At 47.8% G+C, this 20,238-nt stretch overlaps 2 protein-coding genes across 2 annotated transcripts in view; one reads left to right on the forward strand and one right to left on the reverse strand.

Annotated features, from left to right (window-relative positions):
- Positions 1 to 1,519: 1,519 nt before the first annotated feature.
- Positions 1,520 to 13,101, reverse strand: wfs1b (Wolfram syndrome 1b (wolframin)). The gene is made up of 10 exons (XM_056600904.1): positions 12,963 to 13,101; positions 11,814 to 12,308; positions 10,094 to 10,170; positions 9,437 to 9,581; positions 8,836 to 9,009; positions 8,111 to 8,191; positions 7,701 to 7,858; positions 6,806 to 7,042; positions 5,803 to 5,921; positions 1,520 to 5,564 (listed from the first exon to the last, which is right to left on the reverse strand). Exons 2-10 carry the CDS (start codon positions 12,304 to 12,306, stop codon positions 4,028 to 4,030), a joined length of 3,021 nt encoding a protein of 1,006 aa, XP_056456879.1. The 5' UTR covers positions 12,307 to 12,308; positions 12,963 to 13,101; the 3' UTR covers positions 1,520 to 4,027.
- Positions 13,102 to 17,314: 4,213 nt separating this feature from the next.
- Positions 17,315 to 20,238, forward strand: part of jakmip1 (janus kinase and microtubule interacting protein 1) — a 32,605-nt gene continuing 29,681 nt past the window's right edge. Inside the window, exon 1 of the mRNA XM_056600472.1 lies at positions 17,315 to 17,849. The gene's annotated coding sequence lies outside the window, so the exon portion shown is untranslated. The remainder of the gene's footprint in view (positions 17,850 to 20,238) is intronic.

A 20,238-nucleotide genomic window follows, 5' to 3' on the forward strand; every position in this document is an offset into this window, starting at 1 on the left:
ACCCCCCCACCCTCTCCTGGGGGGGGGGGGGGGGGGGGGGCTGTTCAGGGGGTCATGGAACGGGGCTCCAAATGTATTCCGAATGTCAAGGAGCGGAGGCAGTAGACCCTTACAGGGACGGGGGCCCGGGTGTCTGTCCCCCCCCCCACCCCCCCACTGCTGTCTACTCCACGAGCTCACATTACAGTAGCTTCTCATCCTGCCTGATCAGGAGCCCTCCTCATTGTTATTTTTCCGTTGAATGGTTGGATTCTGCTGCCAGTGAATCGGGGGTGTGGGAGGGGGGGGAGGCTTTGAAGGAGCAAAGATAAATGTATAAAAATAAACGAAAAACTGAAAAAAAAGGAAATAAATTATTCTAAACTGTTCGAGAGCAAAAAAACGATGCTGCATGTCCAACTGAACTTAGGCTAGGTGTTTATAAGTCAAACCACTGACATGGCTGCCTTTGTGACCATTTAGTCTCAGCTGTATAAACGCTTCGGGGGGACCGGTAACCACAGATGAGCGAGCTCTCCTACTCTATTCTTTGTGTCTCAGGAGAATGAAGCATGTTTACGTGTTCGGTTCACCCACACATGTACCTTTTGAATGAAGCCGCCCAATAATCTGTTTTTGACACGTTGAAGCTGAGAATCATGGAGTATGGGGAATGTTTTCTTTTTGATTTGTCTGATTAATATTGTATTCTCAAAAACAAAACAAAAAAACGACTTTCAAGGGCCTGTATATATTGATTATTCTATTTTTTCTGGGGGGATTAGGTTTGGAGATTTTTTCTGTTTCTTTAACTTATCTTCACAAGTTGATGACCAGAGACAAGGACCTGTTGTGATCGCCTGCAGGAGAGCCGAATGCAGAGATAGTGCTTTGGTCTCTACAGCCTTCTTCATGGATTTATTTGGCGGATATGCAGAATCTGTTGCTCTTTTTTTTTTAACACAGTTTATTCTTTTATTTCTACTATTTTTTAAACATGTACTGGTCCAATTTCATGCACTGACTGAACTAATGTTTGATTATTCACATATTTTTGTGTTCATGTATTTTGATGAAAGAATTGTCAAATGGACAGTTATAAATAATGTTTTTCTTTTCTTGAATAAATATTTCAACGAAATTGCATCCGAAGAGTGTTGGGACTGTGCTGTTTTTTGTTCATCATTAACATGAGTAGTAGATCCTTTAAAGGACGTGTGTATAGAATTGAGTGGCATCTATAATACTTGTAGGCCTAATGCCATGAAAATGTCTGTATCCCCTGGTTCTATGCTCTCTAGCACCATCTATTGTCATCCCACAGTCATTGCACCTTAACGCCCAATCAATGACATGTTGCCGTAGGTGCAACAGTGGCTAGCCCACTTAGAGAGATTAATACGTTTAGAGATAAATACTCAGTATAAGTGGATCTGAATGTGGCCAATAGACGCAACACGATGAAGGAACTGACGTCATGGAATAACAATAACGATTGATTGAGAGATTCCAGTTGTCACTGAAAAAACAAGTCAGCGTTTGTGACAAACAAGTTGGCTATGGTTGTTTGGAGAGTGTCCACCTACAAACAACCTGAACAGTCCGCATCGACCATCCTCATGTCAGCTGCAGGTGAGTGATGTGAACCCCTTCAGATAAGTAACGGTAGATGCGGACCAAAACTGCCGTCTAAATTCACAATTGAAATTGTGTCCTCCCGTCCCCTCCTCCTTACATTTTTTAACTGTCTTAAACACGATTTTTGACAAAGTAATGGGAGGGATCTAAAGAGGTCAGAGTAGATCTCTGAGGACATATGGTCATTTTATGATTTGTAAATTACATGTGTGACTTAGCTATTTTAATACATCCATCCAGGTGGACAAACAACCAAGTTCCCGTCATTCTGTACATAAATGGAAAGTATCCTACAGGAAGGAATAGAGAAGTAGGTGTGTGTTTAGGTCAGTAACCTTTGACCTTTATCTTTGCCTCTGTATTCCACCCTCTAACAAATACTGAGCTCATATTTAAGTCGATACCTTTACTTCATGTTCGATCCACTTTTAAAGAGTTTTCATGAAGAAAAGCAGAGAAGACAGATTGCCATATTTATTGGTCACAGTGAAGGAATACAGTGAGAACATCCTGACCTGAAAAACCTACATGCGCACGCTTCTGGAAGCCCTGCACAGCAGAGATGGAGGGTGAAATAGGTTGAGCGCCAGCACACTCTCTGCAGCATGGTACATCACTTCATGAATCTATATTTAGGCAGGAGAACGGTCTCGATGTCGACGATGAAAGTGGCAATCTGGAAGATTAATTGTCTGCTAAATCACTATCTATTTCTGAATGAGGTAACACAATGGTAATTGACCGTATAACCTGATTGTATTTACAGTATAATGATGTTAAGAACTGGGGGTCGATGCTTAAACCCAGTTCTTAAAGAAGGTAATCTTTGAGATTGCCACTTTAAAGTCATGAATTACCTTGTTTACCTCAAAACGCCACAGTGATAGTTTCATGTGTTTAAATAATTCAAAATATACATGTAAAATCAACTTTCGACTCATTATTTTACGATGTACTTCAATTATTTGGTGTTTTATAAAAGGCACTTTCGAATTGACCTCCATCGCCCAAGAAATAACATTTTCATTCGAAATGTAACCACGAGGAAAAAACCTAAACGGATAAAAATATTTTTTTAACTTGAAATCGAAGGGAGACGTTCATTTAGATTTTAAAGCCATGGACTGTGACCTAACCAGGCCTGTGTTGGATCACGTGTCACACACACACACACGTGCCCCATTCGCATAAAATACTGTTGGCCTTTCTGAGCGACTTGCCCATAAAATGTCAGAAGCAGCCGAAAAATGTACATACACATGGGGTATAAATCTATACACAATAGTTTTAAATGCCACAATGTATTATTGGTACATTATCTGTAATTATTATACATAAGTAACAAAATGGCATGGTCATGTACATATTTAAGAGTGGTTACTTGAAACATGAGTTTAAGGCATGAGCGCCTGCTAAAGTAGTGTCTCGTTACTCAAAGTAAATATTAATTTAATCTAAGAATTTACACTCAAAATAAGACACTTCTGCATTCTCACACACACACACACACACACACACACACACACACACACACACACACACACACACACACAAAATGGCACAATAATCTTCAAATATTTCTCTTGTTCTTCATAAAGTATCATATGAATTCTTTAAAATCTATATTAGAAAACATAAGCGTGCATCATTTTGTTTTCTTTACCTTAATGTATGCGTATTCCTACCTGTAAACCCACACACCAAATTCTCAATTGTTTTAATTTCTTCCCAGTATACTGGATTACCAGTACGATTGATTGATAAGCACACTTGCTACATTGCTTACTGCAAAATGTTGCATTGATACCGATTCTAGTATCTGATCTCGTTCCAGTACTGGGTACAAACAAGGTATTGCAGAATATGCCTAACAGAAGTCACGATAGCTACATCATTTGTCGGTTACTATAGCAGGTAATTCAATTTTCAAAGGCAATGAAAATAAGCAGTGTCTCTAGCGCTGTATATAACGGAGATAAACTGATTATAACTGAGAATCATGCTCCACTGAATACACATATCCAAATGTGCTTCTAAAAGCAGTTTCAATGGAATGGATACTTGGATGAAAATGCGATTACAAATGTGATTAAATGAGTCTGAGATGGTGGCAGCAGTGAAAAAACGATATCCGTTGTTCATCCCTAACTTGAATCGACCTCCCAAAACAACAACAACAACAACAACATTGTGGAAATGTATGACCAGCTCGAATGATGAGAACCAGGAGCCCTCGTACGGGCAAATCCTGGAAGCTACACGATAGCCCTCTTGGCTAGGCGCTAGCTCTGTTAGCATAGCGCTAGCCCTCCTATCATGGCGCTAGCTCTGTTAGCGCAGCGCTAGCTCTGTTAGCGCAGCGCTACTCTTGGCCCGAGCGCCGGGCCCTCCTAGCCCAGCCCCGGCCCTCCTAGCTCAGCGGCGCCACGACGGCGACCCCCCCCTCGGCCTCGGGGTCGGGCTGCACCAGCCGCGCGCTGAGCGAGGGGCTGAAGAAGAAGTCGAAGGCGAACTGCAGCGCGCGCTGCACCGACCGCCGCCAGTCCTGCTCGATCTTGAACTGGCGGCGGCGGCGGCCCGAGGGGAGGGGCGCGTCGCCGCACGACATGCAGTGCACCGCCTTCAGCTCGAACACGGGCCACTTGGAGCCCAGCCGGCCCTCCAGCACGGTGCTGAACTCCAGCAGGCTGCCGGCCTCCAGGTGCAGCAGCAGGGGGCCGAACTCGCTGCTGGCGCGCAGCACGATGTCCTTGGAGTCCTCGTCCTCCACCAGCGAGCCGTTGCGCGCCACGCGCTCCAGCGGCATGCCCATGGTCACCTCGAACTTGTAGCGGTCGAAGCGCTTCACGTGGCACTCGTGCTTGGCCAGCCTCTTCAGCTTGCAGAGGGGGTCCCCGGCGGGGAGGGGCCGCGGCGCGTCGCCGGGGGCCCCCGCGGCGCACGGCGGGTACGCCTCGCCGTACAGACAGCGCACCCAGTCGCCCACGAGCCCCGGCAGCATGTTGACGACGGACTGCGCGCCGTTCTCGATGTCGGTGACGCGGGCGTACCGGAAGCGGCCCGTCCAGGTGACCCGGTGGCCCTCCAGGTGGGAGCACAGGACCTGCGTGCGCGCCATGTTGGCCTCCTTCCAGGCGGCCGGCCCGCACAGGCCGCCGTACTCGTGCCAGGTGAGCGTGGAGTTGTACACCTTGGCGCCCTCGGAGCGGTACACGTACAGCCAGCAGAAGAGCAGCAGGGCGCTCAGCCACACCAGCACCAGCTTCACCACGCTGCTCCCCGACAGCGAGCGCCACAGCGCGGCGGGGCTCAGGCTGAAGCGGGTCCACAGCCGCAGCGCCACGGGCACGGCGCACGCTGCCAGCGTCACCGCCATCTTGGCCAGCTCCAGCGCCAGGAAGAAGCGCAGCAGCTGCGCCAGCGCCATGGCGGCCAGGCCCAGCGACAGCACGGGCAGCGCGAACAGGAAGAGCAGGTAGCCCACGCAGGAGCGGACCAGCCCGATGGCGCTGGAGTCGAGCAGGAAGGCCAGGCCGAGCTCGCACCAGGTGAAGCACACCAGGTAGGGCACCAGGCACAGGTAGGTGCCCCGGAAGCCCCGCAGCTGGGCCATGCGGAACAGCAGGTAGACCAGGTGCCCGTGGAGGAGGCAGGGCAGGCCCAGGTTCAGGGCCAGCACGCCGCCCAGGGGCACGGACACCAGGGTGGCCCCCAGGCCCCGCAGGGGCCCCAGGGAGTCGGGGAGGAGGGGGAGCAGGGAGCAGGCGCCCGAGAGGACCTGGGTGAGCAGGGCGCGGCGGGCGAAGAGCTGGGCGGAGGCCTGCAGGCTGAGGAAGGAGGTGACGGTGAAGAAGAGGGCCACGGTGGCCAGCTCCGAGCAGGGGATCCACGTCTTGTCGGCCACGGGGAAGGAGAACAGCACGAACACCACCGACAGCAGGAAGTTGCTGTGCAGAAGAAAAAGGAGTAGAGCCTTTCACCACTGTGACTTGCATATTACTCATCCATCTTCCTGCTCGATTTGAGCTATGACCAGAACACAAACTTACCTGCTCTTGCACTGAATCAGACTGAACATCAGGCTCGTTGTGTATCATTGTGCCGAGGTGAGGTGGAGGAGGACTGCTCTGAATGTGTGAACCAGGGCTGTGGGGAGGGGGGGGGGGGTTGTGTGTGGGTGCTTACAGATAGGGCTCCAGGTGGGTCCAGCCGAAGTTGGTCTCTGCCTGCTCCACGTCCAGACCGGGCTCGAAGTGGGCCAGCAGGTCCGTCAGCGCCCGGAAGTTCTCCCACGCCTTTGAGTTCTGGAGGGGAAACAAGTTCCGTGTTTAGAGATCCCCTGCGCAGGTTAGCGTTGGGGCTAAGACGATCAGACTCCCAACTGAAAGGCACTGGGTTTGGTGGCCACCTGTAGGCCTCCTAGAGAAAGATACCTAATTCCTACCTTAAAGATCTCCTACTTTTCTGGTCTTAATTTCTTGATGCATGACGCCTAAAGAGCAACCTGACACGAATCACAGCACAAAAAACTATGCAGATTTTCAGGAAACTCTTCCTCTCATCTGGGCGCTTTCAGCATTCTCTGACAACACTCGGCTTCGTCCTTCTCCGCCCCCTCGCCCCCCTCCTGCCAACCCCACTCCGTTGTGATTGGTTACCTTCCGGAAGAGCATATTGCAGCATTACCATACATGGAAAATCCGGATTGTTCTACGTAGATAAATCCCGGATATTTGAACAAGTGAACCGCGACCGGCGTCCCTAGTGTTTAGCGCTCTGCACAGCCACCCCAGACAGTCAGCAGGGAATACGTCTGAATGCATGTACGTCATTATTTGACACTTAAGTATGGTTAAACATGACTATAAATCATTATAACAACGTTTATAGGTCATAAGTCGAAAAAGCATAATAGGTGCTCTTTAATGACAAAGTCGTTGTTCAATTAATAGTAATAGTAATAAAAGTAGTAATAGTATTATTTAGTGCGAATTATTATATAATAATGATAATATTAATAGTATATGTATAATAGTATTTTAGAATATGTTGATATACAAAGGATGGTTTCCCGTTTTGCACCAAAAAGTTAGATCAACGTTTAACCTCAACAAATAATGACGAAAAACAATACAGCCATTCACCAGCCCCCACCCTGCCTCTGAACCCCAACCCCTCGGAGCCTGACCTGGAAGACGCGCAGCGTGCAGATGACCATGGAGAACAGGCCCAAGTAGAAGACGAGCAGCGGGATGAGGAAGACGAAGAAGTCGATGGTGAGGTTGGAGATGATGAAGAAGAAGACCAGGGCGTTGACGTGGTGCGTGGGGATGAGGGCGCTCAGCCACTGCATGCCCGCGCGCGACGCCCAGTCGATCAGCGTCTCCTTGATCTCCAGCAGCGCGTGCAGCGGGAACTTGAGCACCTATGGGTGTCGAGGAAAGGGTGCGGTGAACAAACAACATGGATATATATGTCCATTATGGCACCCGTTGCACTCCCCCACTCGGTGTTCCTTCTCAAGATTTCGTCCTTTCTGATTAAGGGAGTTTGTTCTTGCCCTCTGGGGGGGTAGGGTCATGGGGGTGTCATATATACAGTATATATGGCCTGTTAAGCCCCTTTGAGATTGCACATATGATTAAGGGCTATACAATTGAATTGAATTCAACTTTTCTTCTCGGGCGACATTAGGCTTCTTTCAGTGTTCCTCCACACTCGCTGTGAATCATCAATGTGTTATGAATGAGTAGAAGGGATGGGGTACTGCGGTCTGGAACCAACAGGGGACTTATCTCGGAGCAGTCCTACTATGTTGTAGCAGCACTTCTAGGGGGAGGCGGCACAGGGCCTCCGCAGGAAGGAGCTTGACCTTGTTTCCTGTTTCGTTAACGAAGATACTCTAGCCAGGAGAAACTCGTTTGCGCAAATGGAGGAATATTGGAGGGAATATTATGTTTATTTCTAAACATGGCCTGATTTGAAACCTTTTGACACTTTGCTTTTACAGTTTACTACTGCCGTTACCCGCTTCCAGGTCCCGGTCTGATTTGTCGGACTAATAGCTGACAGACGCAGCGTACCTTCTGGTGCAGAGGAAGATCGTCTGGGTTCTTCACAGCCTCATCATCGTCATCATCATCGTCTCCTCCTGCCCCGGCCAGGACGGCTGACGGAGCGATGCCCTGTGCGTACTTCTTGGTCATCTCCACAAAGTCGTCCAAACCCACCTGAGGGGAAGCTAGAGGTGGGGGGGGGGGGGGGGGGGGGTTAGACACAGAGGACCTTAGGATACACTACTACGATGGACTACAACTGCCTTCATGTGGGAATACACTAACTTTTATCTAGTAACATTTAAAATCATGCCTTATGCATACGAACATACAATGAAAAAATGGTAGTTAACATTAGCCCGGAATATGCATGCGGCTTACAAAGATAAGTGCACTAATTAAGACAATCAAAGCTTTGCTTGTACAATGGAACCCACTTTCGCTCTTGACCAGGGATTCCAGAACTCTCCGTTGCTTCTGTGCCGAGCTGGAGAGAGGGCCTGGAGAGGCGGGCTCCCCTGTAGCAAGAGAACCCTTCATTAACGTCATCTGTTGCCATGGCAACCAGGTCGCTACCTGGCAACACGTGGACGCACAGTTGTGGCCACGTCCAAGCTTAGGTTAGCTATTTGATCATCGTTCTATCAAATGCAAAAATCATATTTTGTGACAATTAAGAATGGCTGGCCTTGGTTGGACATTGTGAACACACCTTCAACACACTTGCCCAATAGAGTTCAATACATTTGTTTTTGCATGCCTTGCAATGCAAGAACGACGCCTGGCTAGTAGGTTGTCGTCACGTAGACTATGCAAAAAACCTGTAAATGTGTTCCTGGAGGTTGTTTGCATGGGTGACCCGAATCCAACCGCATGTGGTCACTGCAGGCACCTGTTGCTAGGTTGGTTAACGCCAGACAGGCAATCGTACGTCATCCAGCTTCCTCTGACTAAGTGGTCTCTAGTTACTTCTGACAGATCCCTGGTCTAACATCTTTCTTTAATTTGCCATTTATTTAATTAAGTAATTAATGGGATTTTTATTTTGTGGCGGGAATGATGGAAAACAACGATTCCACTGCACTTTGTGAAACATCTTGAATCAGAGCGATGGTTCTGGTCCTCAGAGGAGCGGCGGACTCTGTTCTCGTGGCGGCGGTACCTGGTTGTGTGTGGACCTTCTCCACGTTCTCCAGGAGCTCTGACACCGCCACCTCCTTCTTCTTCTCCGGGTTCAGCTTCCAGTACATGAGCAGGGCCGCCTTCCTCACGCCCCTCTCGAAGCGGGTCTCCGTGCACAGCTTTTTCACCTCCTCGTAGTTCTCCGATGTGATGCCTGAGGAACGCACGCAGACGGACAGACAGACACACAGACAGACACACGCACAGACAGACAGACAGACAGTCAGTTTGGAAGATGAGGCAATTTATCTTCATCCCGACAGTCTTAGAAGATAATACAAACATTGATGTCGCCCTTCATCTGTGTCAAGTCAAATATTAACGTGGCAATCCCTCCATGTCAATTTGGTTTCAATTCATACACAATAAAGTACATTCTGCGATGAGTTTACCTCCCCGACCCAAATGTCTTTGACAAGACATTGAGACGTACGATATGTGACCTTGCCATAGAGTGCTACCTTCCTACCTTCCTACCGTCCTAGCCACCTAAGGATGAATATAATTATCTCCTGGGGGTCAAAAGGAGAACTGTCTTTGCACAGGCGACTGTGTCAGAAGTAGGACCACCAGGGGATTACCTTTCCTGGAGGCCAGGCATCGCTGCAGCTGCTTGACGGCGTCCTTGCGGCCCTGTTTGGCCGCCTGGACCAGCCAGGTCACCGCCCGGCAGCTGTTGAGCTCCTCGTCCTTCTCCTCTGCCAGCAGCAGGAAGTAGCGGCCCATCTGGGACACACACGCGCACACACACACACACACACGCGCACATGCACACGCACGTGTACACATGCACGTGTACACACACACACACACACACACACACACACACACACACACACACACACACACACACACACACACACACACACACACACACACACACACACACACACACGTACACGCAAACACGACACACACACTTAGCTCTCAAAGGCATTGTGCAGACTGAGCTGACTCATAGCCTTGTGTCGTTAGCATGCAGTTTGTTCTGGGATGCAACGATTAGTCAGCCAACAGCACTATTGTTATAATCTATTATCTTTTTGGTTATTGATCTTCCTAATTAAATTGAAAAATAAATAAATAATGGTGAGATGAATCGTAGACGAAAGTAATCGTTAGTTGCAGCCCTTTGTTCTGTTACACAGAGGGTCAAGGTTGACCCATGGCAGTGGTTTCCACTGCAGTCTACATTGTACACATGATGTGAAGAAGAGGAGGCATTTGTTGGCTGTTACCCTGCACTGAGCCCCCGCGTCCCCAGACCTGGCCCTCTCCTGCAGCTCCTCCAGGCTGAGCAGCTCCTCTGGCTCCTCTGGAAGGAGGGACAAACACACACTCATGACGTACTTTATGATGTTTGTGGAAAGAGCGCGAAATACGCAGCCACAGGTCACAAAGATGAATGAGGATGTTATAGACTGAACATGTATGGTCGGATGTTAATTGTAACCCATTTGTAAACCACTTTCTGTAACACATTTGAAAATATTGAACAAAAAAGCCTGTATCCCAATTCTCAACCACACACACACACACACACACACACACACACACACACACACACACACACACACACACACACACACACACACACACACACACACACACACACACACACACACACACACACACACACACACACACACACACACACACACACACACACACTGGTGCTCTGCACATGCTCTCCACTGAGCATGTGCAGAGCCAGGACCCAGCCCTCCTAAAATCTCTTGGAAAAAAAACTTGACAATTTACAAAGCTCCATCATTTAAGAGCTATATGGTCGTTGTTGATGACTACATTGTGTCTTGTCATGTATGTAAAGTGCATGAGCTGTGCTTTAACATTGCTGTTGGAAAATTGGATGAAAGATGTTTTGCCAACCTAAATTAATTTATTTCAACTGTCTATCAATGTTCATCTTCATGTCAGTTATATGAGATTTGTGATTCGATTTTTATGTGAATACAGTTTGGCTGTTAATGTTAAATTGGTGACGTTCACATCTACCAGAAAGATCCCAAGCCAACCTCATAGCAAACTGATACAAAATGGTTGATTCATGTCAAAACTGCTTTCATATCCCATCGCTCACACTGAGCCCTAAAGTCAATCATCGTTTAGCAAAGCAAACAGTCATGCTACTGTCATACAAGACCCCTTTAGACAGACATGCTCATGCCAATACGTGAGAGCACACACACAACTTCGCAACTTATCCCGACTATAATCCCACCCCTATGAGTCTGTGTAAACTCACTACAAATCGACTTTATTTCATTACAGCCCTCACTTTCCTTGAGATGTATAAAGCCCACACACACAAGATTTTGTCAATTTAAAGGCAAAAGAGCTTTAAGTTTCACATTTCCAACAAATACTCTATATTTTGCAGGAAAACAAAGTCACTGTTGGTGCCAGAGATGCAACAACGCAGGACAGGCTTTTCCAGCATGCCTCAGAGCTCCGTCTAAACTCTGTTTCATCTTCTTTGGTCAGTGAAACATGAGGAGGCTGGGGAAAGATTTCCAGCATACAGGTGGAAATCTTCAGTCAGCAAGTCTGCAACCTGGGTCTTGTTGTGTCCTTACATGATGAATAGTGCTTTTTACTGCTTTAGCCATTTAGTAGTGTTCTTTATAAACAGTGTCTTTTAGTGAATTCAAATACAGATAATCAATGGGGAGGTATGGGCTTCGCTTTTTGCTCAACAGTGCCTACAGGGGCATTTGGGATCAAACCCAGAACCTTCCTGGTGAGTTGAACACTCAAGCCACAAGACTATCGAGACTAAAATATCAACCAGGGCTCTGCATTGAAATGGGTTAACTAGAAGAAGAAAGTTTCTCGTTTGCAAATATTTTGAGCAAGAGGTGGATGTGGATTGGTACCAACATGTGTGGGTTTGTGTGTGTGTGCGTGTGTGCGCGTGCTAGATAACATGTTCCTCACCTGGTTCCGAGTTGGAGGCTGTGCGTGAGGGAGATGCTCCAGGAGGCCCAGACGAGGCCCCAAAGGCTGGGCTCCCCGTAGAGGCCGGGCCCCCCTTAAAGGCCGGGCTCCCAGAAAAGGCCGGGCTCCCAGTAAAGGCCGGGCCCCCCTCGAAGGCCGGGCTCCCCTTCGAGGCCGGGGCCCCAGGAGAGGCTGCATTGAGCTGAGACCGGCCCAGCTGAGACAGGCTCCGGGAGGGCTGGCGCAGAGGGGACACGGAGGGAGTGGAGAGGGACCGAGACGGGGGGGAGAGAATGGGCGAGGTCCGAGAGGTGGGGCCGGCGGACAGCGGAGGGGAGCGGGGGGGCGGACCGGTCAATGTGGCCGCCCTCGGCCGGGGGTTGGGGGGCGAGCCCGGGCTGGATGATCTGGCGGGGGCTGGCGATGAAGAGGAGGATGAGGAGGATAAGCCAAAGTTCGGGGAATTGAGGCCGTCGGGCGGGGACGGTTCCATGTCTGGTGAGGAAAAAAATCATCAAAACGTTAATGATTTCAGGTCAACATCATCAATTATGTAACCATTATCTTACAGCAGCTTACATGACTGCACTTTGCTGCTTACCACCTTGACACCAGGACAACCACAATGATGTTTACCTTAGATGTACATTCTGTCCTCCATGCTCTAAGGTGTGATATACAAGACTGTTAGGGCTTTATGCAACACTAAATATACATTTAGGGGCTTTTCCCTTGTCCACAGCCGTTGGATCTCCACATCAGTTTAAGCTATATTAAGACCGTGACAATGTTAATCGGTGGCTTGCATTGGTGCTGGGGAATGGTGACGTACACGGCGTCCGTGAAGGGAATCCCCATGCGCGTGGCTCACAGACCAAAGGTTTCAAGGACATCGATATAAACGAAGTGGTCATGCAAAACACAATGTGTGTTTTTACAGACTGTACAAAAGTCTAGAAACATGTAACAACACATGTACAACTAAAGTGAGCTCGTTTTGAATAACACTTATGTAAGTGTCCCAATGAGGTGGATGAATAGAATAACGAACGGCAGAAAAATAGGAAACTAAGCCTTATATAGTATGCGTTGTGCTAAAGCTAGCCTGTATGAATAACAAAGTGTGGAGCAGGGGCACGCTCGCCTTACCGATCAGCACACCGGCTTGGGCTAAGTCGACACAATGAGCTTCTAGCGAGGTCCAACTTTGTTATTCAGCGGTCCGCCTCATTCAACCCTTTCACTTTGGGAACATACTGTGAAACAACTAGCCCCGAGTGTGGTCAAACTCCACAGTACATGGACGTAGGGACTGGAGGTGCTCTTTCGGGGAACGCCCACTTCGTGCTGTGCCATTCATTGGACACAGCTGATCATCAACATTCACCCTGATTGGTCAGAGAACCAGGAAGCGTTATCATTACGTGAACGTATGCATCTTCGAGCAGACAACAAATACATTTCAACAAATATGGTACTTATTTTTGTATTGGGTTTGAGACGTGGTGTCTGTTGTTTCCGTAAAACGCAATAATTGACAGTGACATTGTTCTTCTTTGTTCTGTTTGATAATCATATACTTGTATGCGTGGATGTTTACATGTTTTCTACCAGAAGATGGCAGTATAGTTCAATGTTGTGTGACACGAAAACAGAAGCACATGTCAGAGGCAAGCAAGTCAAGTATTGAAGCCCCCCCCCCCCCCCCCACACACACCCATGCTGCTTGCAACTTTTATTTAATATTGAATTGACATTGCTTGAAGCAAAGTGGGAAACCCTTTCTCATAATACATTGATGGGAACAGCAGACAATGTTGATTCACTTATGAAGCCAGAGGAAAAAACCCATGAAGTAGAAACACTGAAGACTGATTCATTTTTAAAAGGGCCGGTAATCTAAGGAGATTGGGGTCAATTATGAACCCATTATGTAAAAGAAGATTAGATTAAATCAATCTAATTTAGAGGATGAATTATTTTTGCCCTTTTTTATTATATTACACACTCATCGTCTTATCTTGTTAAGCAATCTATTTTGAATATGCGGAGATTCTTAGCATTATCACACACCCACACACAAACATGCACGCACGCATCCCCCCCCACACACACACACACACACACACACACACACACACACACACACACACACACACACACACACACACACACACACACTGTCTGAAGCAGATCTCAGTCACTCTAGTCTCAGTTAAAGTGGAACAGAGCCTTCCAGCACCATTTCACAACATCAAATGTTATATTCGAAAACGGTTACAATTGCTATTCTTTATCAACCTATTTGACATGGGCCTGTGCTTTATTCTGCAGAAGTAAGTCTTCGCTGGTCGGACAATAAAAAAAATAAATGCTGCAGGTGGAGACAAGGCCAGTAACCATGGTAACCAGGGAGGTGACGGGTATCATCTGTGGAGAATAGGAGGATTCAGACTTTGAATCCTCCTATTCACAGTCTGTGCTGACCTTAACCGTTGACAGAAATTGCTTTAGCGTGAATAGATTTGAGCTCCCATTGTGTTGTATTTAATCTGTAAAATACCTTTTTTTTTACAACGTTGGAAATAAGTTATTTCTTACCCATTATTACCGACATGCAAGCTTTAAAGATGTTGCCTAACTGTTAGAGTCCTTGAAGGATCAATTGGAAAATATGAATGTACAGTGAAACATTACATCCCTCAATCTTGTACTTTTGTTCAAACGTTACATCTGATGGTCTAGTTCTATGTTCTGATGGTCTAGTTCTATGTTCTTATGATCTAGTTCTATGATATACTATATGATGGTCTGTGCTATGAAAAATGTGATTGTTTAGTTCTATGTTTGATCTGATGCTTTTGTCTCATAATGGATCTGGTGGTCTAGTTCTGTGATAGATCTGAACTACGGTACTGCCTCAGGAGTTTGTCCTACCAACCCTCATCTCCTAAGTTTGTGATGAAATACAGTTCATTCAAGGAAACACACACAGACACCTTCACACAAAGTGATGCTTCTTTCTCCCACTAGAATTACAACAGCATTTATTTTATTTTAAATTAAACTGGATGGATAATTCACCCTTTGACCCAAAAGTTATGTTTCACCATGCTGAAATCTGCCTCTGCATGGCAGTCTGGAGCTAGTCCTTGGGCTGTGGCCTGATCCTAAAATATGTGATTCAGGAGTGTGGGGAGGGCAACATAATTGTGCATTTGAAGAGTCAAGTATTGGAAGGTTTCACGGAAAACTCAACGGCAGTGTTTCCATGGAAGACGTCACATTTTACTGCAAAAAGCTTAAGGGCCACTGTTTGGGTCGGAGTGGATTAGTTTTGGGTTTATCTGTGTTCTCTTCCAATATTCGACAATTTCATCGTTCAGGATTGCCAGACGCAGTCGAAGGCACAGAATACCAATTAACCTACCCAAATTAAATGTGGTTTTTGCGGGTGTTTGTCTGTATGGGTGAACGTGAGAGAGTGTATGTCTGTGTGTGTGAGTGTGTAATTAAGACTTTTTTTTTCTTGGAACAGAAAAAATAACATTTCCACTTCTCAGGCCCGACCGGGAGGGGTGAGTCACGGCCGTGTAATTACCTTCTTGTGGAAGTCTTCTATAACTCCGTGCACGGCCAACCATGGTAACACATGGCAGCAACACTCCATACACAAGAGCTAGGTGGCTCTGTCAGAACCACATCTAGAACAGGACAACGTGTTTAGATTGTAAGTAGAGTATGTTTGTGTGTGAGCGTGCATTTCTCTAAATGGATTTCTGCTTTCATCCTCATGCTCCCCACAGAATTCCACAGGCTGACCCTGAAGGACTGACCCTATGTAATAAGTTTAAACAGTGGGCCTTCATGCATATGCTAATCTTATTACGCAAAGACCTCATGCATATGCAGAGCAACAAAACCGTAAGTGCTGTGGAGCCACAATGCTCTTAATCCACCCTGACGTAAAGAACTGAGTTACACACACACACACACACACACACACACACACACACACACACACACACACACACACACACACACACACACACACACACACACACACACACACACACAATAATGCTTATTGTTCTGAGGTTTTTCTAAGAAGTGGAGTATGCATTCTTGGTGTAGCCGACTTGTTTCTTTTGGCGTCACTCGTTTCACCTGAGTGTCACCCTCTGCCCTGAACAGTTGTTCCACTTGTGGCCCAATGCGTCATGTGGCCTCACCACAAAGCTATAACTAGAGATAAAACCTTTCTCTTTCAATGAAAACCTCTGTTAGTAACTCTGCTTGAGACCACGTTAACGTCCCTCTCTGTGTCTCTTGCTCTCCCTCTTTCCCTCTCTCTCCAACTCACCCTCTCTCTCTCTCCCTCCCACTCGCCCTCTCTCCCTCTTTTTCACCCTCCCTCTGCCTTCCTCTCTCCCACCCTCCCTCTCCCTCCCTCTCTTTCTCTCTCTGCCTCCCCCCATCCCTCTCTCCCCCTCTCCCTCTCTGTCGCTCTCTCCCTCCCTCTCCCCCTCCCTCTCTCTCCCCCACCCTGCCCTCCACGCTCACCGGTGCCAACCTTCACAGCCAAACAAAAAAACACAAAGACTCAACGACAACGACCAGTGCCGCCGCCCCTCCCCTTCATCCCACTATCGGACCATCAGCACATGCTGACGTCGGCAGAAAGCCTCCAGGTCTTCCTGTCCGGCAGGGGTTGTAAACCCAACACTCTCATGTCCCCTCGTCCTCTCTCTTGTCTGCTGTCTCTCTGGCTTCTTCCAACGCGTTCTATTATTGTAGATCTGCCCATTGACACTTTGGTGTTAGGTCATTCAGGACAACTGGTCCCACGGCCGCGAACAAGGCTGATGGGCCGATGAAAATCAACCCCTAAACCCTTGATGTTGTGCACATGTTTCCGTCCTACTTCCTGGGTCCATGATTGCATTGCCCTGCAGCAATAGACTGCATATGTGTCTGCAGTGAAGTGTGTGTGTGTGTGTGTGTGTGTGTGTGTGTGTGTGTGTGTGTGTGTGTGTGTGTGTGTGTGTGTGTGTGTGTGTGTGTGTGTGTGTGTGTGTGTGTGTGGGGGGGGGGGGGGAAGGCAGTCAGACAGGAGGAGTGTAATCGGCCAGCTGAGAGAGCCATGCATCCTGCAGAATCTGGGTCAAAACAGCCCCCCCGGGGTCACCACGGAACCAGCACAACACACACTTTGAAGTGAATCCTTTCACCCACTTTTCTTATTTGATTAGTCATGCTGCCTCAGATATTGAAAAAAAAAAAAAAAAGAGGATTCCCAACACTTGGTCATCCCCATTCAATAAGAGCACTCATCTGATTCAGGCCATTACATTATTGCATCACTTTAATGCATTTGAGACATAACAAGATGCAAATGGAATTTTCCAGGCATTCAACCAATGACAAGTTGTGGATGTTGCGTTGTACTTCCTTATTAATGCTGTTAGTGTGTTTCCCAGGGTCTGTATCTCTCTCATATAGGAGGCGATATCTGTGCCATACCACCTTACCACGCCGTGACGACACACGTTTTCCACCAGCCAGCGAGTACACGCAGTTTCTACGCGCGGTGTCATTCTTGGACACGCAATCAGGTGTCGCGCTTCTATCACGCTACCGGCGACGCCCGACTGGTTTCCCACGTCCCCCCGTTTTGGTTTGTATTATTCTGAAGCCTGTGTGGTTCATCGTTGGATGCAGGAAGGTGACGTCGAGGGTGGGCGTGGAAGATGTCAACATGCCAGTGAAGGGAAGCGGAAAGCAGCCTGATGTGACTAGAGCATCTTAATGTGGATATCTGAAGCCTGGAAATACAGCACATCCGTTTCTCTTTGAATAGGCCAGCCGCGGTGGGAAATTGAAATTCAAGGAAAGTTAGTATCGACCCCGGGCTGGAGAAACCGGCACTGCATTGAGTTCTTCCCACGACCAGCCACCCTTCCAGAACCCGGGCTGCCCTCAGTCGACGAGCCAAAGCCCAACCGCCAGCTCCTTTACGCTGGATCTTCATGAGCAGTAAGTTTATTCCGACAGTCACTCCGTTGCATTTTTTAGGTAGACACGTTTACAACCGAAGGTATGTCATTTTGTGCTGAACACTTCGGTGTTTCATTCGTTCGAAGACGAAGGGCTCTTATTGTGAAAGCCAGGGCGCTCTCAGTCAATCCATCATGATGTTGCTGCAGAGCCGAGTAGGATTATACGATACCATTGATATTAATCCAGCAATTGCTTAAAATGTAATGTTGAGCAGGGTGACATCCACCGGGTTCAGTCTGACGTTCCGGGAAATAAAAAAACCCTGCGGTAATGGAACGAGGAAGTCATGCTCGTCATGAATCAAATCGTTATACTGTCTGTGCTCATTAGGGTCTGCGAAACATAGTTCGCCCTTCCCATGTGTTATCTGAGTCACAATCCGATATTTGTAATGTGATATGGGGTGTGGGAAGGAGTGGGCGAGAAACAGTCTCATCCGGAACGCAGTATCCTCCCATACCATGCGGCTCTAGTAAAAAAAAAAAAACAGACGACAGTTGACGTTATTGGTGCTGCTCAATGGTAACAGCTCGCCCTTAAACGTCAAAGCATTATAGTCTACAGACACAAACAGTCATGGTTGATGAAGAGGGCACGGACGGACGCACCTCGTCCTGCTGGGATGCTGCAGCGGGCAGCTCGTGTGTGGCCGTGGGGTGTGGTTGGCAGGCCGGCCCGCTGTCTAACCCAGTGTGTTGACCCATCGAATGTCTGGTAGTTGTTACCCAATGCATTAGCAGTCTGATGTGGTTGGATTGCTAGATACTAAGAAGGAGGTTATTATAATTTCTGCAGTACAAAATACGAAAAAAGCATCGATGTGGCATTCATAATATTGCACTGGATGCCGCGTGTTCAAATAAGCCATGTGACCTTGCTTTACCAAATATTGTGTGCATATAAAATCATCTCACCTCCTTAAGATGACAGCTATGTTAAGCTCTCTCGCCTCTACAGCTTTAAGACTGATAGTGTGTGTCTGTGTGAACTGATAAAGGGGTCTACAGAAGAAACTCAACTGGGATCATTAGAGGGCTGTAGCTACACCAACCTCCTGCTATCTCCTGTGTTCCCCTTCGTAGGCCACCTCTCCATACCCTATACCCTGCCTGTTCAGTGTGCTTAGCATCCCGGTCGCGTCTTTATCAGGGGTCTCAAATCCCAGACAGCCAACATGTGTATCTAGTTAGCCTACTCCGGGCCATTACAGCGCAGGATGCAATTTGCGGTCACTCTTCGTTTGGAGCTGTTCTGCTTGCGTTGACTGCTGGACAGAGAACATGTGAGGCGGGCATCAGTCGGCGACATCTTTTATTTTCACTGTGCTGTTTCAAGGCTGTGCTGCCTCATTTAAATGTTGCCCCATATCGATTTGTAATCAGCTGAATGCCTGACGTCTAACAGAGCTAAGTGGGTATTAATGGTGGTATTATGGGGGCTGGTAGGACGGCTTCTCTCCCTGCTCTCTCGTTCCAGCCCCCCCCCCCCCCCCCCCATTTCTAATGTCATGTATCCTTCCTCCTCTTCATTCATAATCCGATCTCTTCCTCCACCTCACCTCCACCACCAGCGCTTTCGCGCCCCGTCTGCCTCAGCCAAAGCAGTAGAGTCAACAGGAAGGCTAATCTTAATAACCCGGGAGGCCCCACATTCACACATACCTCTCCATACCTTCTGATGCATTCTTTGAAATGTTTACGCAGCGCTTATTGTTTTTGGTGGGCCTTTCTGTGTGGAGCTTGTCTGCTGTGTTCTCCCTGTGTCCGAGCGGGTTTCCTCCGGCTACTCCAGTTTCCTCCCGCACCAAGAAGACCATTAAAGACATGCATGTCTGGTTGAGACTCGGGTCGCCGGAAGCCATAGAAATGGCCGCGTACTGCGCCTGGTGGTGCAGCTAGTGATGGGACACAAGACATGGTACTGGTGTCATACATGTGCAATGTCAATAGTAGAGATGTTCTTGATTCTTCACACACACGCACGCACATACACGCCGACACGTACCCAAGGCTTGTTGTTTCCTATTCCCTTGTTTCAGTTAAGTGGAGCTTGCGCTCTGCTCATCCAGATGTGAACATAGACGTGTGTGTGTGTGTGTGTGTGTGTGTGTGTGTGTGTGTGTGTGTGTGTGTGTGTGTGTGTGTGTGTGTGTGTGTGTGTGTGTGTGTGTGTGTGTGTGTGTGTGTGTGTGTGTGTGTGTGTGTGTGTGTAAGAAGAAAGGTGGATGGTTTCACCCATGACTGTATCATGTATCTTTTTGAAAGGAGAGATTGTCATTGTCTACAAATTGTAGACACGCACGCACACTTGCACGCACGCACGCACACACGAACTGTCACATGCTCTGCAGGCAAGCAGTGATCGA

The sequence above is a fragment of the Gadus chalcogrammus genome, chromosome 10 (assembly GCF_026213295.1).
Source record: "Gadus chalcogrammus isolate NIFS_2021 chromosome 10, NIFS_Gcha_1.0, whole genome shotgun sequence".
Classification (NCBI taxonomy): domain Eukaryota; kingdom Metazoa; phylum Chordata; class Actinopteri; order Gadiformes; family Gadidae; genus Gadus; species Gadus chalcogrammus.